The sequence below is a fragment of the Botrytis fragariae genome, assembly GCF_013461495.1.
Source record: "Botrytis fragariae strain BVB16 chromosome Unknown tig00000251, whole genome shotgun sequence".
Taxonomy (NCBI): Eukaryota; Fungi; Ascomycota; class Leotiomycetes; order Helotiales; family Sclerotiniaceae; genus Botrytis; species Botrytis fragariae.
This window is the reverse complement of record NW_023501003.1, coordinates 271,233-290,565: the sequence shown is the minus strand read 5'-3', so window position 1 is coordinate 290,565 and position 19,333 is coordinate 271,233. Positions and strand designations below refer to the sequence as shown.

The 19,333-nt window shown below is 44.2% G+C and overlaps 5 protein-coding genes across 5 annotated transcripts; 2 read left to right on the top strand and 3 right to left on the bottom strand.

Annotated features, from left to right (window-relative positions):
• Nucleotides 1–1,258: 1,258 nt before the first annotated feature.
• Bfra_011673 (uncharacterized protein) lies at nt 1,259–6,457 on the bottom strand (the record flags this gene model as incomplete). Its single annotated transcript, XM_037341999.1, has 3 exons — nt 1,259–4,832; nt 4,884–5,685; nt 5,764–6,457. The coding sequence occupies 3 exons, from the start codon at nt 6,455–6,457 to the stop codon at nt 1,259–1,261; spliced, it is 5,070 nt and encodes a 1,689-aa protein (XP_037188079.1).
• A 2,241-nt stretch (nt 6,458–8,698) lies between these two features.
• Bfra_011672 (uncharacterized protein) lies at nt 8,699–9,496 on the top strand (the record flags this gene model as incomplete). The annotated part of the gene is made up of 2 exons (XM_037341998.1): nt 8,699–9,134; nt 9,189–9,496. 2 exons carry the CDS (start codon nt 8,699–8,701, stop codon nt 9,494–9,496), a joined length of 744 nt encoding a protein of 247 aa, XP_037188078.1.
• A 229-nt stretch (nt 9,497–9,725) lies between these two features.
• Bfra_011671 (putative wd repeat protein) lies at nt 9,726–11,657 on the bottom strand (the record flags this gene model as incomplete). Its single annotated transcript, XM_037341997.1, has 1 exon — nt 9,726–11,657. The coding sequence occupies one exon, from the start codon at nt 11,655–11,657 to the stop codon at nt 9,726–9,728; it is 1,932 nt and encodes a 643-aa protein (XP_037188077.1).
• Nucleotides 11,658–12,443: 786 nt separating this feature from the next.
• Nucleotides 12,444–17,096, top strand: Bfra_011670 (putative mediator of rna polymerase ii transcription subunit 13 protein; the record flags this gene model as incomplete). The annotated part of the gene is made up of 2 exons (XM_037341996.1): nt 12,444–12,482; nt 12,540–17,096. The coding sequence occupies 2 exons, from the start codon at nt 12,444–12,446 to the stop codon at nt 17,094–17,096; spliced, it is 4,596 nt and encodes a 1,531-aa protein (XP_037188076.1).
• A 551-nt stretch (nt 17,097–17,647) lies between these two features.
• Nucleotides 17,648–18,790, bottom strand: Bfra_011669 (putative methylthioadenosine phosphorylase protein; the record flags this gene model as incomplete). The annotated part of the gene is made up of 3 exons (XM_037341995.1): nt 17,648–18,051; nt 18,124–18,615; nt 18,760–18,790. The coding sequence occupies 3 exons, from the start codon at nt 18,788–18,790 to the stop codon at nt 17,648–17,650; spliced, it is 927 nt and encodes a 308-aa protein (XP_037188075.1).
• Nucleotides 18,791–19,333: the final 543 nt, after the last annotated feature.

The following is a 19,333-nucleotide window of genomic DNA, read 5'->3' as shown; positions in this document are numbered from 1 at the left end:
CAATCCATCGCAACCTCTCTTCGCTCATCTCGACAATTCCACCTCCAATCCCAAATCCACGCTCTCCTCACACTCACCCAAACCTCGACCAAACCCCTCATTTCCATTATAATTTCTTAACCTATATTAAAATCCACACTTCAAGCTAACCCGCCTCCCCCCATCTAGTCCGCAAAAAGGTCCTCTTCCTCGAACAAAAGCGTGGCGGTGGTGGTAAATAAATAGATCAGTCACAATCACAATCACATCCATATATCTATCTATCCCTCCATCAACCCAAACACACCCTCACCTCACCTCACCCCAACACAACAAAACACAACACAATTTAAGAAAACAACAAACGACAATACACACATAAAAAAAACCCCCACAAAAAATCAAAGATACCAGAAAACGCATGCATGCACCCAGTGATAGAGATACGTACATGCATTTGTAAGGAAAGGAAAGGAAGGACGGGAAGGATGTATGGCATAGCTATACCAAGCAAGGGAGATAAATGGTTATTTGATGATTCTTCAGTATATACTCTGGTAATACTTCAAGGGAGGGAAGAAAAGAAGAAGAAGAAAATTTACACATACTGCCTTTATACTACACGAGAAGATACCATAGATTTTGTTGATATGGCTGTGTGTGTGGATACCATTACTCGGAAAAGAGTGTACGAATAGGTTGCATGGAATGGCGTATGGGATAACATCATGAATACAATCACCATTTTATTATTTCAAGTCACACGAGACCACGCAGTGAACACAATTTTGATGGCAAATCTGTTAGTGCAAATTCTAGGTTTCTAGATTATCTAGCAAAAAATGATGGATGACTTTTGTCCTTCTACCTTCCCGACATATATCAGCGATACTTGCGAAACAGCGAAACATATATGCTACATATTGTGGACCTGATCCCATACTTTTCTTATATCATGCAATAACTCCACCATATAATCTTTTCAAGTAAACGGAGAATAGCCACTTCAAGTATCTTAAAAATATCCTTTTTCCTTCGATGTGCCAATTGCAAGTTCTCGAGGCAATATCATTCCTCTTTCGTACGTCCAAAATTTCGAAAGTTTGCAAGCATATACACGGGGAGCCATATACAAGGGGAGCAACAATAAAGTAGTTGTTGATAATAACACTCCAAGGATAGGTGCTATCGTCGGCTCAAGGTGGGGAAATTGCAATTCCGAGGTAGTCACGTCAGCGGTTGAGTACGATATTGCCTCCAAAGCTGTAGAATATCCACCTCACTGAGAGTCGGGAATGATTGTCTTGTTAATTGACTGGCGGTGGTTGATTCTTGGAGCTTTCGCAGGTTTGGTCGGCTGTAGACCCTGAGTATTAAGGGATGAACTTGATCTTGCTCTCTTTATAGCGTTTCGCTTGATCTCAGGTGTTGGCTTATATCGAGTTTCTGGTGCCCTTGAGCTTGCAACTTTCGGTTCTCCACTAGCAATACGATTGTAGCTGCCTGTACCAGTCCCGCGTGTCGCTTGAAGTCCGATACTGGAACCGTGATTTTTTCTTAGTGGCGGCTTTTTAAAAAGTCTCTCGTCTTGGTTATGAACTTGATCTTGTGAGGCATCGTGAGGAATGGAATAGTCCTGGTGATCGCCTTTCTTCAAAGCGGATTTAAGTGGCTTGTTCGTTCGGCGTTGAACAGATTCTTCTGCAACTGAAAGAATGGTCCTAGATGCTCGACTTGGTGTATCGACAAATTCTCCTTCGAGAGTAAGCATGACTTTGTTAATTTTAGACTTTGGGGTCCCAAGGTGTTCATCTCCATAAGGATAGTACTTGGGTCGGCTCTCCATCTGTGCAATCTTATCATTCGATGGCTGACGATTTTTGCTGTATACTCGATCTAAATCCTCCCGACTATGCGCCGATTGAACGATTGACATAACATCCTCCAGATCAGTCAAAGGGCTTGTTGCGAGAGTAGCAATAGTAGAGAATGGTTTGATTGGACTCTGACTTCCGCCCCTGTTGTCGCCATATGTTTGCGAAGACGATAAAGTTCGTGAAAAGGGTTTGTTTGCTTCGTCAGTTTGGAATTCACAGACTCTATGTTGATTTTCTCCCATGCCCTTTTCAAGAGGTTGAGAATGGAAATTGCCAGATCGCCGCTCAGCAGGTCTGCGTGAAGACGATCGATTATTGTTGAGCGATATTGGTTGAATGTCGTCAACACGATGAGGATTGCCAATCACATCTTGAGTATTCTCAGTCATCGTATTCATATCCTCCAAACGCTTTCGTAAACGATCATTCTCCTTCGTCAGATGCTCATTTTCTTCATTCATTCCACCGAGTCTTCTATGAGCTCCTTCGAGTTCATCTTTAATTCTACGAATTTCCTCTCGACAAGCTTGTGATGATGCAAGTTGGCTTGCTTGCTCTCTGTGGATTGATAAAATCTCTTGTTTGTGTTCTCTTTCGAATTTCTGAAATTGATCAGGAGATATGGAGCTTTCCTCTAATCTTTGAAGCTGATGCTTTTGCTGTAAAAACTGGTCTTTGTATGTAGCTATCTTTGACTCAAGCTCGCTGATAGTTTTCGTATGCTTATCAGTCGCCTCTTTAAATGTCTTTGATTTCTCAATTGCGGTTTGGAGTCTCTTCTCAGTTTCTGCTTGTTTGTGTTTGAGATCATTCACCAAGGAGTCATGTTGAGCGAGTAACTCTTTTGTTTGAGACATAGCAACCCGTGCGGTCTCCTGTCGAACTCTTTCTGTGGTTGATATGCAATTTCTTTGAAACTTGTGCTTCTCTGCCTCTAACGCCTGCATGTTAGACTCGACATCTCGGAATTTTTCCTCTGTATCGCGTAACTGTTTTTGGGTAGTGATAATTGTCGCTTGGTGAGCTTGGATATCTTTCTCGGTTTGTCGCTTGTCATGGTTGGCAGCGGTAAGAAGGCCCTCCAGTCTCGAAGTTTCATTGGTCAATCCGTCGACCTTTCTCTTCAATTCGAGGTCTTCTCTCGGTTGAGCAAGTGAGATTGCGAGTTGCTGGGTTTTCTCCATTAACTCTGAATGAGCATCTGCCAGCTCTCTGGTTAGTTCATCCATTCGTGCGACATTATTCTCCAAGTCTGCTTCCTTTGAATTCAGACTCGCCTTAAAAGTTGCGTTGCTCTCTCGAAGCATATTGATCTGCTCACTGAGCTTGGTCTTTTCATCCATATCACCACTGATTTGATTGAGACGTTCTTTAAGATCATCAAAGAGCTTGATAGTAGACTCCTGAAAATTAGTGTCCTTACTGCCATTATCATCAAACTTCGTTTCAATTCTAGAGTAAAATTCTTCGAGAATCTTTGTCAGAGTTTGTGGCCACTCCAATGTTTGGTTGAAAGAACTGGTGAATGTCTTTGACATTTCCTCAAACTTCCCATTGACACTCTCGGCAGAATTCAAAACCTTTTTGAGAATCCCGTCTTCTTTTGTAAGTTCTCCGAGGGTGTCTACTTGTGGTTTTTGGAGAATTTCCATTACTTCTTTGTGGCGGTCCAGATCGCCGTTAATTTGACTTTGAAGTTGCTCGATGTAACAACGTTCTTGCTCGAGTTCTATCAACTTTGAATCATTATCAGCTTTGAGGCGTTCATTCTCACATCGAAGTTGATCATTCTGTTTACTCAAATCTTCTAAGAGTGGAATAGTCGTGTCTCGCTCAATCTGCTCCTTTCGAACTTGCTTGATTTCCTCCAATAGACGCCTCATTTTCTTCATTTGAGCATCACTATTCCTAATCTCTTGACTCTTTAATGCTTCCAACTTTCCCATCGATTCCTTCATATTTAATGAATCTTGCCTAAGAGTCTTCTGGCAATTGACAACATTATTGATGTGTTCTCTGTAGCAGTTGGATAAATGATTCAATCTCTCAACTCTCTTTGACAATTCAGCTTTGCTTGCCTCCAACTCTTCGTTGATTAGATTTGTATCTTGCAACCGCGCTTCTGCATCTTGCAACTGAGCATTGAGAATTGCGATCTGATTCTCTTGATTTTTGATAACGTCTTGTTGTATCTGGCACTCAGCGAGAGTTTTATGAAGAGCACCGAAATCTGGTGAAGATTTCTTTTGGTAGCTACTGACGTGATCTCCAGTTTTATTTTTCTCATGTTCAGAATGGACAGCTGCTAATTTGGTGACTTTGGACACACTAATATGACTCGATGTTACCTCAGATACTCCTTGAGGTACGAGGTCATGGGGTTTAAGTGGTCTATTTAAGGCTTTTCGCTGAGCCTCATGCCCACCCTGAGTTCGTGGAGTTGTCTGAGGCCGAGGTGTCTGAGTTCGGGATACATTTGCTTGAGTCACAGTACGCGAAGGCTTCCGATTTACTGGAGAATGCCGATCGATTTGCATGACGGGATGGCCTGGCTGAAATGTGGGATTCGGAATCGATTGATCAAATTCCTCAGAATCTTCTACCTGTGGATCATCTTCATATTCCACAGGATTCACCGGGGAATCTTCCGTTCTGTCATCCAAGACTTGAACTTGAGAGACTGAAAGAGGATCAGCATTCGTCACTGACTGGGTCATCGATCCTCTTTGGATAAGTCTGTCATTGGTACGTAATCTCTGGGACTCTGGTTCTGTAGCTACTTCAATCTGGTTTGGTAGCTCTTTCTCACCAGGACGAGGCTCTGAGTATTGGGGCTGTGGTACAGGTACCTGAGTTTTGTTTGACTTTTCTCGGTGTGCTTGTAATTTTGGTTCGCCCACAAAAGCTTCTGGGAATGGAGCTTTCTTGACCAAGTTACCATAAACATCGATTTTGCTCACGCCGAGACGATTAATTCTACGAGAGAGTCAGTCGATAAACTACGGACGAAAGGGCAGATATGCTTACTGATTCGAAGGTTTTTGTCTTAGCCGGGGACGACCCGCATAATGGATCGACGTAGCTGCATTTTGTTGAGGTGGAGGTAACCCAACCAGCTTAGATTGTTCATTGTGAGAAGCTTTCAGCACCAGCATATTGTTCGATTTACTGAAAGGGGCTCCTTCATTGTGGCTTGCAGATTGCGGGGTGATATCATCTGGATTTGAAAAAATTCCTTCTCTCTGAAGTAGTGGATATGCCATGCGCTTGGTGGGCTTTTGAATAGGAGGATGGATCGCTGGGTAATTTCTCGTAATGGGTCGTACAGCCTCCTTAGGACCGCAGGCTTTGACAGTCGAAGCAGGATCACTATCGAGAATTTGATGATGTTGAAATTTGTTACGCAAAACTGAAGAGACACCTCTCGGAGGATGCAGCGAGTTTGGTGGAGGTATATTGCAAGTATCGGAAAAATACTCGTTGATTGCCGTGTTTTGAATGGTAAGAGGTAGTATCTGCTCCGGAGCTGGCTTGTCAGATGGAGTAGGAAGAACATTGGACATTTGTTGATGTCTGGAAGCCTTGAAAACTGGCGGAGGGACGCTTTTCAGATGTTGAGCAGAAGTAGTTAAAGACATATTGTGGGTATCAAATGGGTGCTGGCTCAATGGCATAACATCAATAACAGGGATTACTTCTCTCTCCCGAATCGGCTTAACAGATGGACGGACACGAACATCGGGGATGGGATGAATTACAGAAGCATTATTATCTCCAGGATTTGCCTTCTGCGTATGATGTACCGGGTTTGCTGAAGGTCCCCGTGAGGCTCGGGGTTGGAAGTAACTGTCAAACCATTATTATTCAATTGACCTGATAGTTGCGTAGCTTTTTGCGATCAGCTTACCTTTCGTCAATACTTTGGGGGATCTCTGTATCCTTTGAGCTGCAACTCTTGGTGCGGATGCATTCTGGACTGTCGATCCATAATTTCTTCTGCTAGATGGTGCAGGGGGAAATCGATAAGGAGCTTCTTTTGGTTCTGTAGGCCTCGAAAACACTCTGGGTGGCGACATATTGGTTAGAAGAGCGACATTGACGGCTGATACGTCACTCCCCGGGACATGCGGCTTTTGAAATGATGGAAATGTATCGTCGAATTGAGTAGTATTTTCGACAGCCTGAGCATCTATCTCAATGGCTGCAAATTGAGTCTTTTCAACAAGCGATCGAGAGCCAAAACTGGCATTCTGGGTGTCTTTCTGAACAGACTCTTCTTCATATCGAACTGCTTGAGTATCTCTCTCAATTTCTGCAAACTGAGTTTCCTCAACCAAAGACTTGTGACTATCTTGCTGAGAATTGTGAGAAGGATATTGCCGGGGCATCAGTTCTGTATTCAAGATCATTTCACCCGCTTCGGAGACAACATCAATCATTTGTACATCGTCAGCGTCAAAGTTTTGTTCATCATTTAGAGTTCGATTGTGATAACCATCGGCGCCGCCAGGAAATGCATTGTCAAGGTAATCTTGCTCAGGGGGAGGCGAATGGGGCGGAACAATGATTTGGCTCTCCTGTTCGTCCGGGTTCAAAGCCATTTCGACGAGCGTAAATCACTAAACTCATATTAAAATTGTGTATTCGCAGGATTTGCATAATTTCAAGAAGTTCTTACCCAGGAAGGGGACAGAAACTTTTATCTGCGGAGAGATGACGAACATGCAGAATTGATTGGTATTTGTTCACATTCAGGATTGAAAACGACTGAGTTCCAGGATACAATCTCCTCAATAACCACTTGCTTACCAGCTCAAAGATATGATTTGGATGTAAATCTTCAATGAGGAAGATGATGATATGAAGTCTGTTACTCCACGTACATGACGAATGAAATGCAGATGGAATGAAAGTACACGGGAGTGAACAGTGAATTGAAGAGATGTAAATTGTGACATTGGGACATGAGGGAATATAATGTGGGGTACAGGTAGAATCTAGGCATATGATGTGTGAGTTTGACTATGAAGGCAGGAACACCTTCGTTCCTTCCTTTCCTACCACATTCGCCAGCGTGAGCCAGTGCAGCTTTTGTTGGACTTGCCAGACCAGCAATTGAAGATTGAGGGCATCATCAAAGTGGAAAATTTTACAATAATTGTTTGCATAGCACTATTCAATCTCTCCATATTCTCGTAATAAATGAGGATATATTATTGTTGGAGGTAAAGACACGTGATAAACGCGTGATTATCAAAACTGCTCGACTTCGAGATCAATCAACGTGCAAAGCCCACCAAGTAGTCACCAGATTATAAAAGTTGACAGAATGCCCATTTTACAGATTGAGTCTATCCCAGCATAGATAGACTCACGAGATATTAGATCCAAAAAGTAATCATATCCGAGAATGTACTTCACTACATACCTGTGCCGTCGTCAAGCATTGTACTGACCGTCACATGCAAGTCACCCGCTGGCGTTTCGGTCTCCCGCAAGATCTATTTTAAGATTCAGACTTTCCTTATCTTTCCAAAGGCGATGGTATCGAGTACGATATTCGAATGGATGAGTGAGTCGGTCGTACACCAAACAGCACGCAAGCACTCGAAAACTCTTCAAACGCTCCATGAATCAGCAATGTCCAAATCTGTTTGGAAAATCACCACATTTCCAGCCCGAATTTCCAAACATACCTCGAGTATCTCGAATTCTGATATCGATCAAACGATACATACGTGTAACTACCCATCACATAATCCTCCCCGACGCCTCAAATCCAACCACATACCTAAAGTCCTGGCAGAACCTTGAGCACCCGAAACGCATCTACCTTTAAATGTATTTCCCAAGCTCCTCTCAAGCTTGGCCTCATTTTATATCATCCTTTGATCCAATCAATATCATCAAAATCAAATATGTTGCACATCTTGCGGAATATTTGAATGCTGTACTGTATGTGTGTAAGTAAAAGAGTATTAAAATATCTTAGCCTGCCTTGATATTGCGTACACTTCTATATTGCGCGGGGGACAACACAATACATGTTTCTTCAAAAATATCATCGGAAATTTACCGACCGAAACACATACAGGTACCAAAGTGTCCCAACCAATCCGTCTGCTTTCCCTCACAAATCCCCAACTCATACCGTCTCACCACATTACTCTCAAGTCTTCACAGCCACTCCAAAATCATCTCTTCTCACTCCCGCAGAAATAAAGATTCTCGGCAGTCACTAAGGCAATAATAAGCATGCAATTATAACCCGATCCCCTTTCCCCATAGGTCAATAAATACTAGCGCCAATATGTTGGCGCTTAAAACACCCCCCTCCACGAATCAAACAAACAAATCACACTTCATGCAATATCATTTGCAGCAAACCTTATACCACTATTTCTGTATGAAACCCATGTATGGAGTATGGATATAGAGCTTTACAATAGAAGCCACCCATTCAGCGACCACCCCTAGAATATCTCCAGTAGCAGAATTGAGCAATCATGTAGCAAAAGTATACAATAGCGCTTAGAGCCATCTACACACCATAAATTTACAAAACGGAACAAGGAATAAATATATCCCCTCCCTCCCGTTATTTAATCACACCATTCGTTTACTTCATCTCCTGTCTGATTTGTCTTTTTCTTCAGCTGTCTCAATTTCTGTATGCCACTATCACTATCACGGCGTCAGGTGTTTCATCGATTTTTCCCCCCTTCATCCTTTCCTTGAATGTCATTGGTTTCTTTGATTCTTCAACAGGAGTCTAGTGTTATACATTTGAGTTTTCATATTTGAGATTTTGATTCAAGGATTACCTAGTATTTTATTTCATTATGAGGTCTACTGTCCCCCTTACTTTCGTTCTCCTCTCTTTCTTTCCTGATGTAATTTTTGCTCAAAATTCCTTCTTAACATCTACTTCTTCCTCGGCACTCATATCCACCACAACTACACTAGTATCAAGTACCGGTACAAGTTCCTCCCAGTCTCAATTATCAGCCGAAACACCGTCTCCAGCACTTACAACCTCCATATCCCTTACTCCAGCCATGTCCTCCAGCTCCGTTGCCTCGTTTTTTGCCGCGCTTGCAACATCCGAGCCCTCAGCCCCCAACGATCCACCAGCCGGCGATGCTGCAAGTACGGGCGGAAGTGCAGGAGCTGATAGTGATGCAGGTGCGTCTGGGACTTCGAGTGGTGGTGTTCAATTGTCGAATGGAGCTATGATTGCAATTGTTATTGCTGTGATTGGCGTGTGTCTTTTTGGAAGTATGAATCCCTTCTTTTATCAAATAAACGACGAGGAATTAACACAATGAACAGTAATTTCGGCAACACTCTTTTACCTCGCCAAGAAACGTTCCTGGGAGGTGCGCAAGAAGCTACGGGCTTCGGCACGCAAGGTAGCCGTTGCCTTAACGCCCAGAAGAGCTACATTCGGTAAAGATGTGCATAAAAGACCCGGGGGCCGTGGATTGGAGAGAATAGATGAGGTACCGCCCACGCCCAAGATATCGAAGACATTTGTGAGTGTGAACGATGTGGAGAAAGGAGAAGGGAAGATGATGGAATTCGAATTGTCGGATGCGCCGAAGTCGAAATGGGCGCGGAAGATGAGAAATGAGAGATAGATGGTGATGATAGCTGCTGGGACGGCTTTTGTTTTGTGTTTTGATGTGTGAATGTTTGATACCCATGGAATGATTGTTATGAATTGGATAAAGATCATCCCTCCGTTCTGCGAATAATGGCATTTGTTTTTGTGGGAGGCATAGTTTGCAGGTATTTGAGTTTTGGCGCTTGAAAATTCTCATGTTATGTATTATGAAAGGGGTATCATGAAGTCTCAACTTCGGACTATTACAATCTTCTGAAAACATTTCCACTGGCGCTTCGTCTTGCATCTTCGCGTCTACTCCTGCTGTTGGCAGGCTTGACTTCTGTCTTCTCTTTATCTTTTTTACCGGCAGGAGCGAATGTGACCGAACGCTCACCAACAACATCACCCCTGTTTTTGCTAACCCGACCAGTGCCTTGTTTGCGGGCTCCCAAAGCATTATCTTTACGTTGATGACCCGATTTCTTGTAAGACGAGGAAGAAATACGCATCTCAGCAGCTGGCTTAGGCTTCGACACAACCTCATCTTCGTCGTCGCTCGATTCATCCTCACTATCGACCTTCCGCTGTTTGGTCTCCTCACCACCACCAGCAACCTTGGTACTAGGGTTGAGAGCCTGGAACTCTCTGCTACGTTCATCAACAGCGAAGTCTTCGTCCTCGAAAAGCTTGCCGAAACGCGAGTCACCCAAGACACCGGCATTCTCATCAACCTTCTCCCTACGCTCTTGTCTCTTGAGTACTTTATCGACCAAGTTCTGGTTGACCTTAACCTTCTTGCCACCTCTGATTCTACTGGCTCGCTCCTTCTCGACCTTCTCCTTGACTCGTTTGGTTCTCTCGTCTTCCCAGACATAAGGATTAGCAATCAACCTGGCTTGCTCGTAGAGTTTAGAAGCCACAAAGTAACCATGCATATATGGTCGTAAAAGATTGGTAGTTCCGATGAGATGGCCCAAGTTGAGAGCTTTGAGTTCTGGTACTGTTAAGAACTTGTAATTATCGTAAGTTTCACTTGGTGCTTCCTCTGCCATTTCTTCAACCATATTATCCAAGAATGAACACCATTTTGGTGCAGGACCCAGTTGTGGGATGAAGAAAGCATGTTGTTGCTTTCCTTCGTTGGCCGTGAGGAGCATGCCACTATTCTTGCACCACGCTACTGAGTTGATGTCCACTGCTGGTTCGACCGATGTCCAGGCTTTTCCGTCTGTTTCGTCCCACAATTTGATGATTCGTTTGTCTGCGGATAAGATTTTCTTTTCTTGTGAAGAAGTGGTCATGTGCATCAAAGTCTTGATCGCATAGCCATATCCTTGATCCTTAGTCAAAATTGGCACAGGTCGTCGAAGATCATACAATTGTACTATTCCTTCGGAGGATCCTGTTGCAATCGATATTCCTGATCTGTCGAAATCAAGCGCAGTGATCCCTCCTTGTTGACCCGCGAGAATTCCTACTCTTGCTTTGGATCTTGAGTCCCAAAACTCCACCGTACCAATTGATGTCCCAAAAGCCATGAGATTATGACTTTCCTCGGCAATAGATGCACAATTGACACTTCCAGTATTTATGCCTCCTTGTAAAGCGCCGCCACCAGAAGTCGTTAGGTCATCACCGCCAACATCAATCTGGTATGGTTTCATGTAACGTCCTATTTCGAGATTCAATCGGTATACTTCTCCAAGACCGTCTGCATTGACACCAACTGCAGGTATTAATGCTTCCGTTGACGCTCTATCGTAGACAAGGTCACGCCCGTACCGAGGTAATCGAGTTTGATAATGACATCCGCCCTGTGTATGAAATTCTAGTCTACGATCGGTTTGTAGATGAAGTGATTTTGTGTAATCGCTAGACAGGAGAATGAAGGAATGATTAAGAGTTGTTGTATGTCTTGCGAATGAAAGAGATAAATGAGGAAGATAATGTGTATGGATCTGCGGTTTATATGTGCCAGTACTCATAACCCATTCCCCATCCTCACTAACTCTTATACAAGAGCTAGCTTCTTCGAATTCGAAATCCTGTAAAAGTTCGACGCGGTTGGCATATTCTGGATCATTTTTTAAACTACGCTTTCTTTTGCGAGCAAGCCAGTCAGGTAGAGGGCGTGCAGTGGAAGCACCCGAAATGGTGTACACAGGTACATCATTTGGGTTTGTGAGCTTCATGTTGAGAGGTTGATAAAATCAAATTAGGTTGTTATTTCAATGATAGAATAATCAATTTCAATTTGCCATCTTGTGAAAGATGTCGCATTCAAAAGGCTTCAAAATGAGAAAATTAAATGTCTGCTCTTGAAATTATTTTCTTATCGAAAAAGCACGGTGTCCGGTAATACTTTCGACCGGCGGCCGCGACGGCCGAAGCGGCAAAGCGGGATTATCAAATCATGTTGACTGGGATAAATCAGCCTGTTCGATACGGATTATAGCTGGGGCAAAATCAGGGTAGCGCAATTTAATTGCTTAGTCCGAGTAATCGGTAATTTTGACTATGCCCCGAAACCATGTTATCAATAACTCTTGTAGACTATTGAGACTATCGTCAAATACAGGTACCATCTGCTTAATACTTTGGACCATTATATTTTACTGTCTCAATGCTTTCAAGATACCCAATTCATCTGCGATTCTATTCTGTGCTCAACTTTTGATTGCTTTTCGCGATTTGTAACAACAATTTAGTCGCACCTTGCTGAACAGCCAGCCACTGCGACAGCCGACATCTTCATTTTGAGATGGAGCCCTGCGAGTCCAACTCAAGCTCCCCGACTCAAACAACTAAGATTTACCGATTTGATTCGATAGGATCATCAACAAACTTACTTGGATATATAAACGAGATCATTTGGGGTGCATAAAGGGGAAAAATAGCTTGTCGCGGAGGAGGGGGGGATCGGCGCATTACATCGGCTGTTCTGGATGTTCATTTCATGAGTTACGACCTGTTACGATATGGATCTCGGGGATCAACCTACCAATGTATTGTGTTGTGTAAGGATTCTTGCTCCATGCGACTCGAATAAACTTCGTAGCTAACTACCTACTCAGGACAATTTTGCATCAATAACCTATGAATATTTCGAAACCCAATGGCAATCACCTTCCTCTATAGCAAAAAAGCATTTGCAAGACGTGGAAACCGCTTGGAGGAAACACGGCACTTTAGTATATTACGACGCAAAGCGAGAAGGGATCTGGGTCTTCCAACCGAGCCCAAATTCCCCGAACAAGGCTCTCGATGAAGGGGACGATCTACTGAGCCAAGCCAACCTTCCTACTGTGCAAGGTGCCGAGTTGTTGAAGAAGGACAAAGGGACGTATGAACCTTCACACCTTGCAAAGAACAAATCCATACTTGCAGCTAGTTTGAACACCCCCAGTAGCACGTCTTCGCCTTCACCCTTCGAAAATGCACTACGCAATGCACAGAATGTCAATGCAAGGGCCATGCAAGCAAACTCGACCCAGAATCTACATGATTCAGCAGGAGCATCTCCTGGTGTTAAATCCGTGGCCAGTCTAGGCGACACTTTCGCGTTTCTGAAAGAGGTCCAGGAGCACTTTATATCATCCGTTCAGGGCTCCATCATGTATAGGCTTTGCAACGATCACGGATTGATTCCTCTCAACTCACGGACCCTACTTCTTCCTTCAGAATCACCATCTAGATCAATGGCATATTACCAATCCCCAAAGGTTTCTGACGACACAGTCACTCTGGTCGACTTAGACATCAGTCTCACTTCTCTGGGAGCCCTAATGATAAAAGCCTGTTCTTACGTCACCCCTGGTCTTCAGAGTATAAGTCACTCGAGCCCAGAGAAGCTCCAAAGAACTTTATCCCAGGGTACTGAGTTATGGCTAGCACCAGGAGGAAACCCAGCGAAATTCTACTCATTTTATGACGACGAGCAACTGCCTGGAATTCAACCTATTTCGGATTTACAAAAGTATCCTGAAGATCACAGCTGGCGCTTTCATGGAACGACAATTAAGTCTTGGCAATCTCGATGTTTGGACTGGTTGTCGACCAAGGGTTTTGATTCAACTTCAATTGAAGAAGGTGGCTGGATGTTTGTGCAGGTGCTAAATGCTAATTATGGATCTTCGAGCCCCGAATACGCAGATATACCCTCTTCCGATGAAGGTGCTATTGTACCTTGGCCAACTCTGTTATGCTTCAGGGCCATCAAAACTTCTACGACTGACCTGCAGCCTTCAAGTGCGAATTCTTTTGGGCTTGTAGATCCTCTGACATTTGTAGAAGAATGGTCTATTAACGCGGAAGAAAGGGCGAGGATCATGTCGAATAGGCAGCAGGAGCGGAATGCCGTAAAGGCTGCTAAAGAACAGGCTGACCAGGAGGCCCAAAACATTCGAGCAAACAACCATTCTACAGCATTACTAGAAAAGGGTAGCAATGCTGGCGCAATGTATCCTACACCTCCAGATGCCATACATCACCCTGGGGGACCAACACCATCATTCGACGGTGCAGTCACAACGCCAGGGAACCCTACCCATTTATTCCCGCATGATCACGAAGCAACGAATCCCAGCACATCTATCATGAACACCGCGGACACTGATAACTGGGTAACTTCAGAACAAAAACATCGCTCAAATTCCAATATGAACTTTGGAGAAAATGACAATGATAATGATAATCTCTTTGGAGATATGGGAGGAGATTTATTTGGCGATACAGACATCACTGATGCCGACTTCAACTTTTTCGACCAACCTGATGACATAGAAATGGATCATCAGTCAGGATCCCCGGTCGAGCCTAATTTACCTCCTGCTCATCAACATAAGGTTGTTGAAAAGTCATCTGTTTCCAGTAAGCCATCAGTGCCCCAACCAATATCAAAGGATACGATCATGAAGGATTCTCAGCCGACAGAGAACAACATACAACAACCCAAGTTCGAGCAGCGGTTCTCAACTTCAGAAATGGATATGGATGTTGAAATGTCCAACAATAACGACAGCTTGATAGCTTCTGCTCAACCACCTTCTCCACCACGCATTGTGGCTCCTTTCGACAAAGAAATAGTATTCGGCCAGTTGGCAAGACGAAAACGAAAACGAAAATCGAAATCGCAGTCATCTAGCGAGTCCAGCGTATTTGATGAAGTCAAATTTGAATACTCTTTAACAGAGGTTGATGAGAAGTATGGTTGTAATGGGCGATTTCGATATTCCGATGATGATCTAAAAGCACAGCTTGTAGAGCCGGACGATCCTACGAACCCAGAATCTTTTGGTAGACGAAAAAGTGAGAATAAAGCACACGAATCTGATGTGTTGACTCGAATTCTGAACAATGATAATGCGCAGTATGAATTTGAGTTAGATAACGAAGCAGAGCTAGATATGGCCAGCGATTCTAACAGTATAAGCGACGCATCGGAATCTGATGAGACACTACCAATAGGGGTTTCGACTATGGTTAAACTCGGCGTGAAAGGAAAACGCTATTTTGACGAGACCAGTATAAGTTCATACAACGCTTTTACCGGAGAATATGAACCCTCCGCGGGGACTCCCCAGTCCGTAATTGAACCACATATTCCGATTTTTGAGTCTGATCCCGCAGATTGGTCTCTAACGCCATATTTTACCTCCCCCGAACCAGATATTCAGCCTAGCGGGTTATCGGATCTAGATTTGATCGAAACGGCCCAAATGATTGCAGATCAAGCTGCTTCAGGGTCTCTTCGTGTGAACGATCAAACAAGTCAGAACCCCGACGCCCATGACCAGGCTACCTTTGCTACTAGAAGACTAATGACTGATGTCTTGCAAGCTACGAAAGTGTGCTTGAAAGATGTCAAAAATTGTACTCTGAGGTCATACCTTACCATCCCTGGGATTCCAGCTGTAAATGCGGCTTTGCGTTTACCACCCCAGGGTCGACCCATGCCAAATCCTAGAGTAGCACAGCATACGGATCTTTCAAAATCTAGCAATCTATTTCCCATTCAACCTCCACAGCTTGAAGTACGTAGAGGTGACTCCAAGTTGGCAGTTTTACCTCCCGCAATACACTTTTGGGATAATTTAGGGCTGGCGCCTTACACTGGAAACAAAGATGTTAACGCTGTTTGCATCCATCCCAATATCGTAGGCATCAATGAGAATGCTGATATCTTCCTCGACCAAATGCGAGGGGCGTATGAGTCATTCAGATTTGGAGGACACGATCGTATTATGTTTCCAGATTCACCTAGCGGCCTTCTAAATTACCCATGTGATGTCAATACAAATAAGGCAGCTTATTTGAGCTCGCTTAAAGATGTATTGACGCGGTTGGGCAAGAATCTTTCAAGTATGACTACGGAAGAGAAAAATGTCGTTGTGTACTTCGTTTATCCTCTCAACAATCCGTCTCTACTCGTGAATATTTGCACTGCTTTCAAGCACCTATTCAAGGTCTACAGGAAGTCGTTGTCCGAAAAGAAGCTGAAGATTTACAACGAATTGGTGTTGCAGCTTGTGCCGTTGGATTTTATGGCTGCTCCTAATTCATTAGTAGTGCCGTCGCCGGCGGAATATTCACGTCTTGCTATGGAAGTATATGATCGCTGTGTGGATTTCGCATCATCTTCCACTACAGCAGCGATTCTTCTAGAGAAACCTCTTCCCCGAAACATTGATTTCAAGTTGAATATCAATCCATCTCCTGCATTATTACAAGAGAACTCATGTCTTCATATTGCTTATGCTCAAAGTATCGATGAACGATGGATTACTGCCGCATGGTCAGACAATAGGGGTACTAAACAGATGACAGCTTCATATTGCCTTGGGCGGAAGAACGAGCCATTCACTCTTCTCTTTACGGATGTTGCGAATGAAATCTGGGAGACCACTCTTGACTTGATCTCGAGCAAAAAGGTTCACTGGCGTATAATTATTGCAAAGACTACTGTTATGGAACAATCTGAAATCGATTTTTGGACAGGTCTTGCTTCCACGGAATCAAATGGTTCGATCAGTCTCACACTAGTCACTGTACAATCAGACCCATCTTTGAGGATATTACCCCCACAAATAAAAATACCGCCGCCATCAATGACGACATCACAACCTGCTACAACGCCCGTCTCCACACCTCAAGCATCTCAATCTTCGGTCTTCTCCCCAGGCAATGCATCAACACCAACAACGAATGCCCCCACCCCTTCCGAAGCACCATCCACATCTACACCCGCTGTGCCTCCCGAACCCGATGATCAAAGCTCTCGTCTCCTAGATATCACAGATCAAACTTGGGGTGCAATTCTCTGTCATCGCCTCAACAATTCGAATTCTCTTCTCGAATTTAACCCGGCTCTTATTTCCGGCTACCTCGTAAAAAATAGCGGCACGAGCATCGATGATCCGCCGATAGTATTGGAAGTCAATATTATCCATGCGGAGGTTGTCGGAAATCCGCGCACATTTCACGATACTTTGTTAAGGGAGATTTTAGGTTATTACAGGGGATTGGCTACTTTGGCAAGGGTCAGAGGCGTTGTACATCCTGTTAGGGACGGGAGACCTTGGCACGTTGCGGCTGCGGAGAAGGCGGTCAAAGCTTTGTATATGTTACTTTGATAGGCTGTTACTGTCTGCAAGGGATCCGGTGGATAATTGGATGGCGATTCGGGAAGATGGTGGTGGGATAATTAAATTGGATTGCATTAAATGAGTTGATAGTGGCGGTGTTGTTTCTTTTGTGGGATGTTGATAGATACCCTGGGGTTCCTCTTTTCTATATGTACATGGTCACCCATTGTTGATTTGGGTTGGATGACATGAATTGTTTATATGATGCTGGCTGGGTTAAAAAAAAATAGCGTGAAGAGAGGAAGGAGACTTTGGTATAAATTTGATATGATAATAGGATTTGATTCGTCTTCGGTTGTTCCTCAAGAAATAACGAATAAGTAAATACTAGATGAGCTACGCGGAGCATCATTTGCCAGCATTGGGAATTAATAGGTTGTCTCACGTGTTATGGTAAAAACACAGGAATGTTGAGTCCATCTCGTCTATTCATTTCAGCGTATGTGCATGCCGTTGATGCATCCAGGTATCAAAAATGCACAAAGCCCCTCCATCCCTCCCTTGCATAAATTCTCCCCACATCCTCACATATCATCCATCTAAGCATCCCACACCCCCGGGAACAAGTACTCCACGTTCTTCTTTCCCTCCTCCCCCCTTCCCTGTTCCTTCGTCATAAATCTAATCATGCCCGTCGTGTTTCCTTCCCAGTGTTTCGCCAAAACCATCTCACTATGTTCCTGCTTGCTCAACGCGTCGAGCACCGCCCCAACCAATCGTTTCGCATTCTGTCCATTGGCATGCATGTGTCCCATGACCATTTCTACATCCACATCGGCTGTGCTGTGCCAGCAGTCATAGTCGGTTGCCATACAGATCATTTGGTAGACCATTTCAGCTTCGCGCGCGAGCTTGGCTTCGGGAAGCGCGGACATGTTGATGACGGATCCGCCCCAGGAACGGTACATGTGCGATTCAGCACGGGTGGAGAAGGCCGGTCCTTCTATTTGGTGGAGGAAAGATTAGTTTATAATTTCTATAAGGGGCGAGGAAAAGATTAGGAAAGGTAACTTACCCATACAAACAATCGTTCCTTTGTCATGCAAAACAATTCCCTCTCCCTCAAGTGCATGTCCACATTCCCTCACTACCTTTGCGATCTTCTCATCGAACGGATCTGCAAAGCCTACATGTCCCACAACACCCTTCTCAAAGAAGGTAAAAGGACGCACTCCCTTTGTTCTATCAATGACCTGATCTGGCACTACGAAATCACGGGGTTTGATTTCCTCGCGCAGAGAGCCCACGGCACTAAATGCGATGATGGTTCGGACGCCGATGCTGCGGAGAGCAGCGATGTTGGCGCGGTTGGGGATTTCGTGAGGGGCAAGCTCGTGGTGAGTACCATGGCGAGAGAGGAAGGCGACGGGGGTAGAGTTGTGGGAGAGGATGTGGATGGGGGAGGAGGGGTAGCCCCAGGGGGTGAGTGGGTTGAGGGTTGCGATTGGGACGAAACCTTCGAGGGATTGGAGACCGGTACCGCCGATTACGGCAATGTGGACGGGGTCTGGAGGGGGAATAAGTGGTTAGTTTGGGAACGGAATGGAATGAAATGCAATAGACTGGCAAATCTTGGGGGTGGAAGGGGGAAGAGAGGAGGTAGGATAGAGAAGGATGTTGGGTAATGGGTAGGTTACAATCTTCTACATACCAGAGAAAGTGGTAGGAAGTGATTCGGCCATATTAGGTTATTTGTCGGAGTGTAGTTGGTGAATTAAAAAGAGATCGAGGAATGAGTGTTCTCGAGACAATTTATATCGAATTAAAATCTTCCTGTATGGCGAGATCAGAGAAGCGACAAAAACCAACAAGGTCAGTTTGGCATCGGCTTTTTTTCAAAAAAGTACCCCGCCAACGCCGCTCCTGCCCCACCAAGTATCCGCGAACAGGGATTGCCAATATCTCCACGTGGGAGGCGGAGACTATATAGACGGGAGTGAGTGCTATCGAATGTCAGAGATATTTGTTTGTATATTTTGTTAGACGCAGTAGAAACACACTTGGGTAAGAATGACTCGTATGAGTACATGCTGTAATGACATTGAAAATTTCATGTTCACCGCAATAAAATTCAACATAGTGGAAAGTGAACTTGCTAAATTGAAATTCCACGGTCGATTTGCTATGCTATGGTATACTATGCTATGTTACAACGGTAAAAAGGTATCGCTATCGATCTTTAAGATCATAAAAATCACGCTAGAAGCAAACAGTGCTTGTGGTGT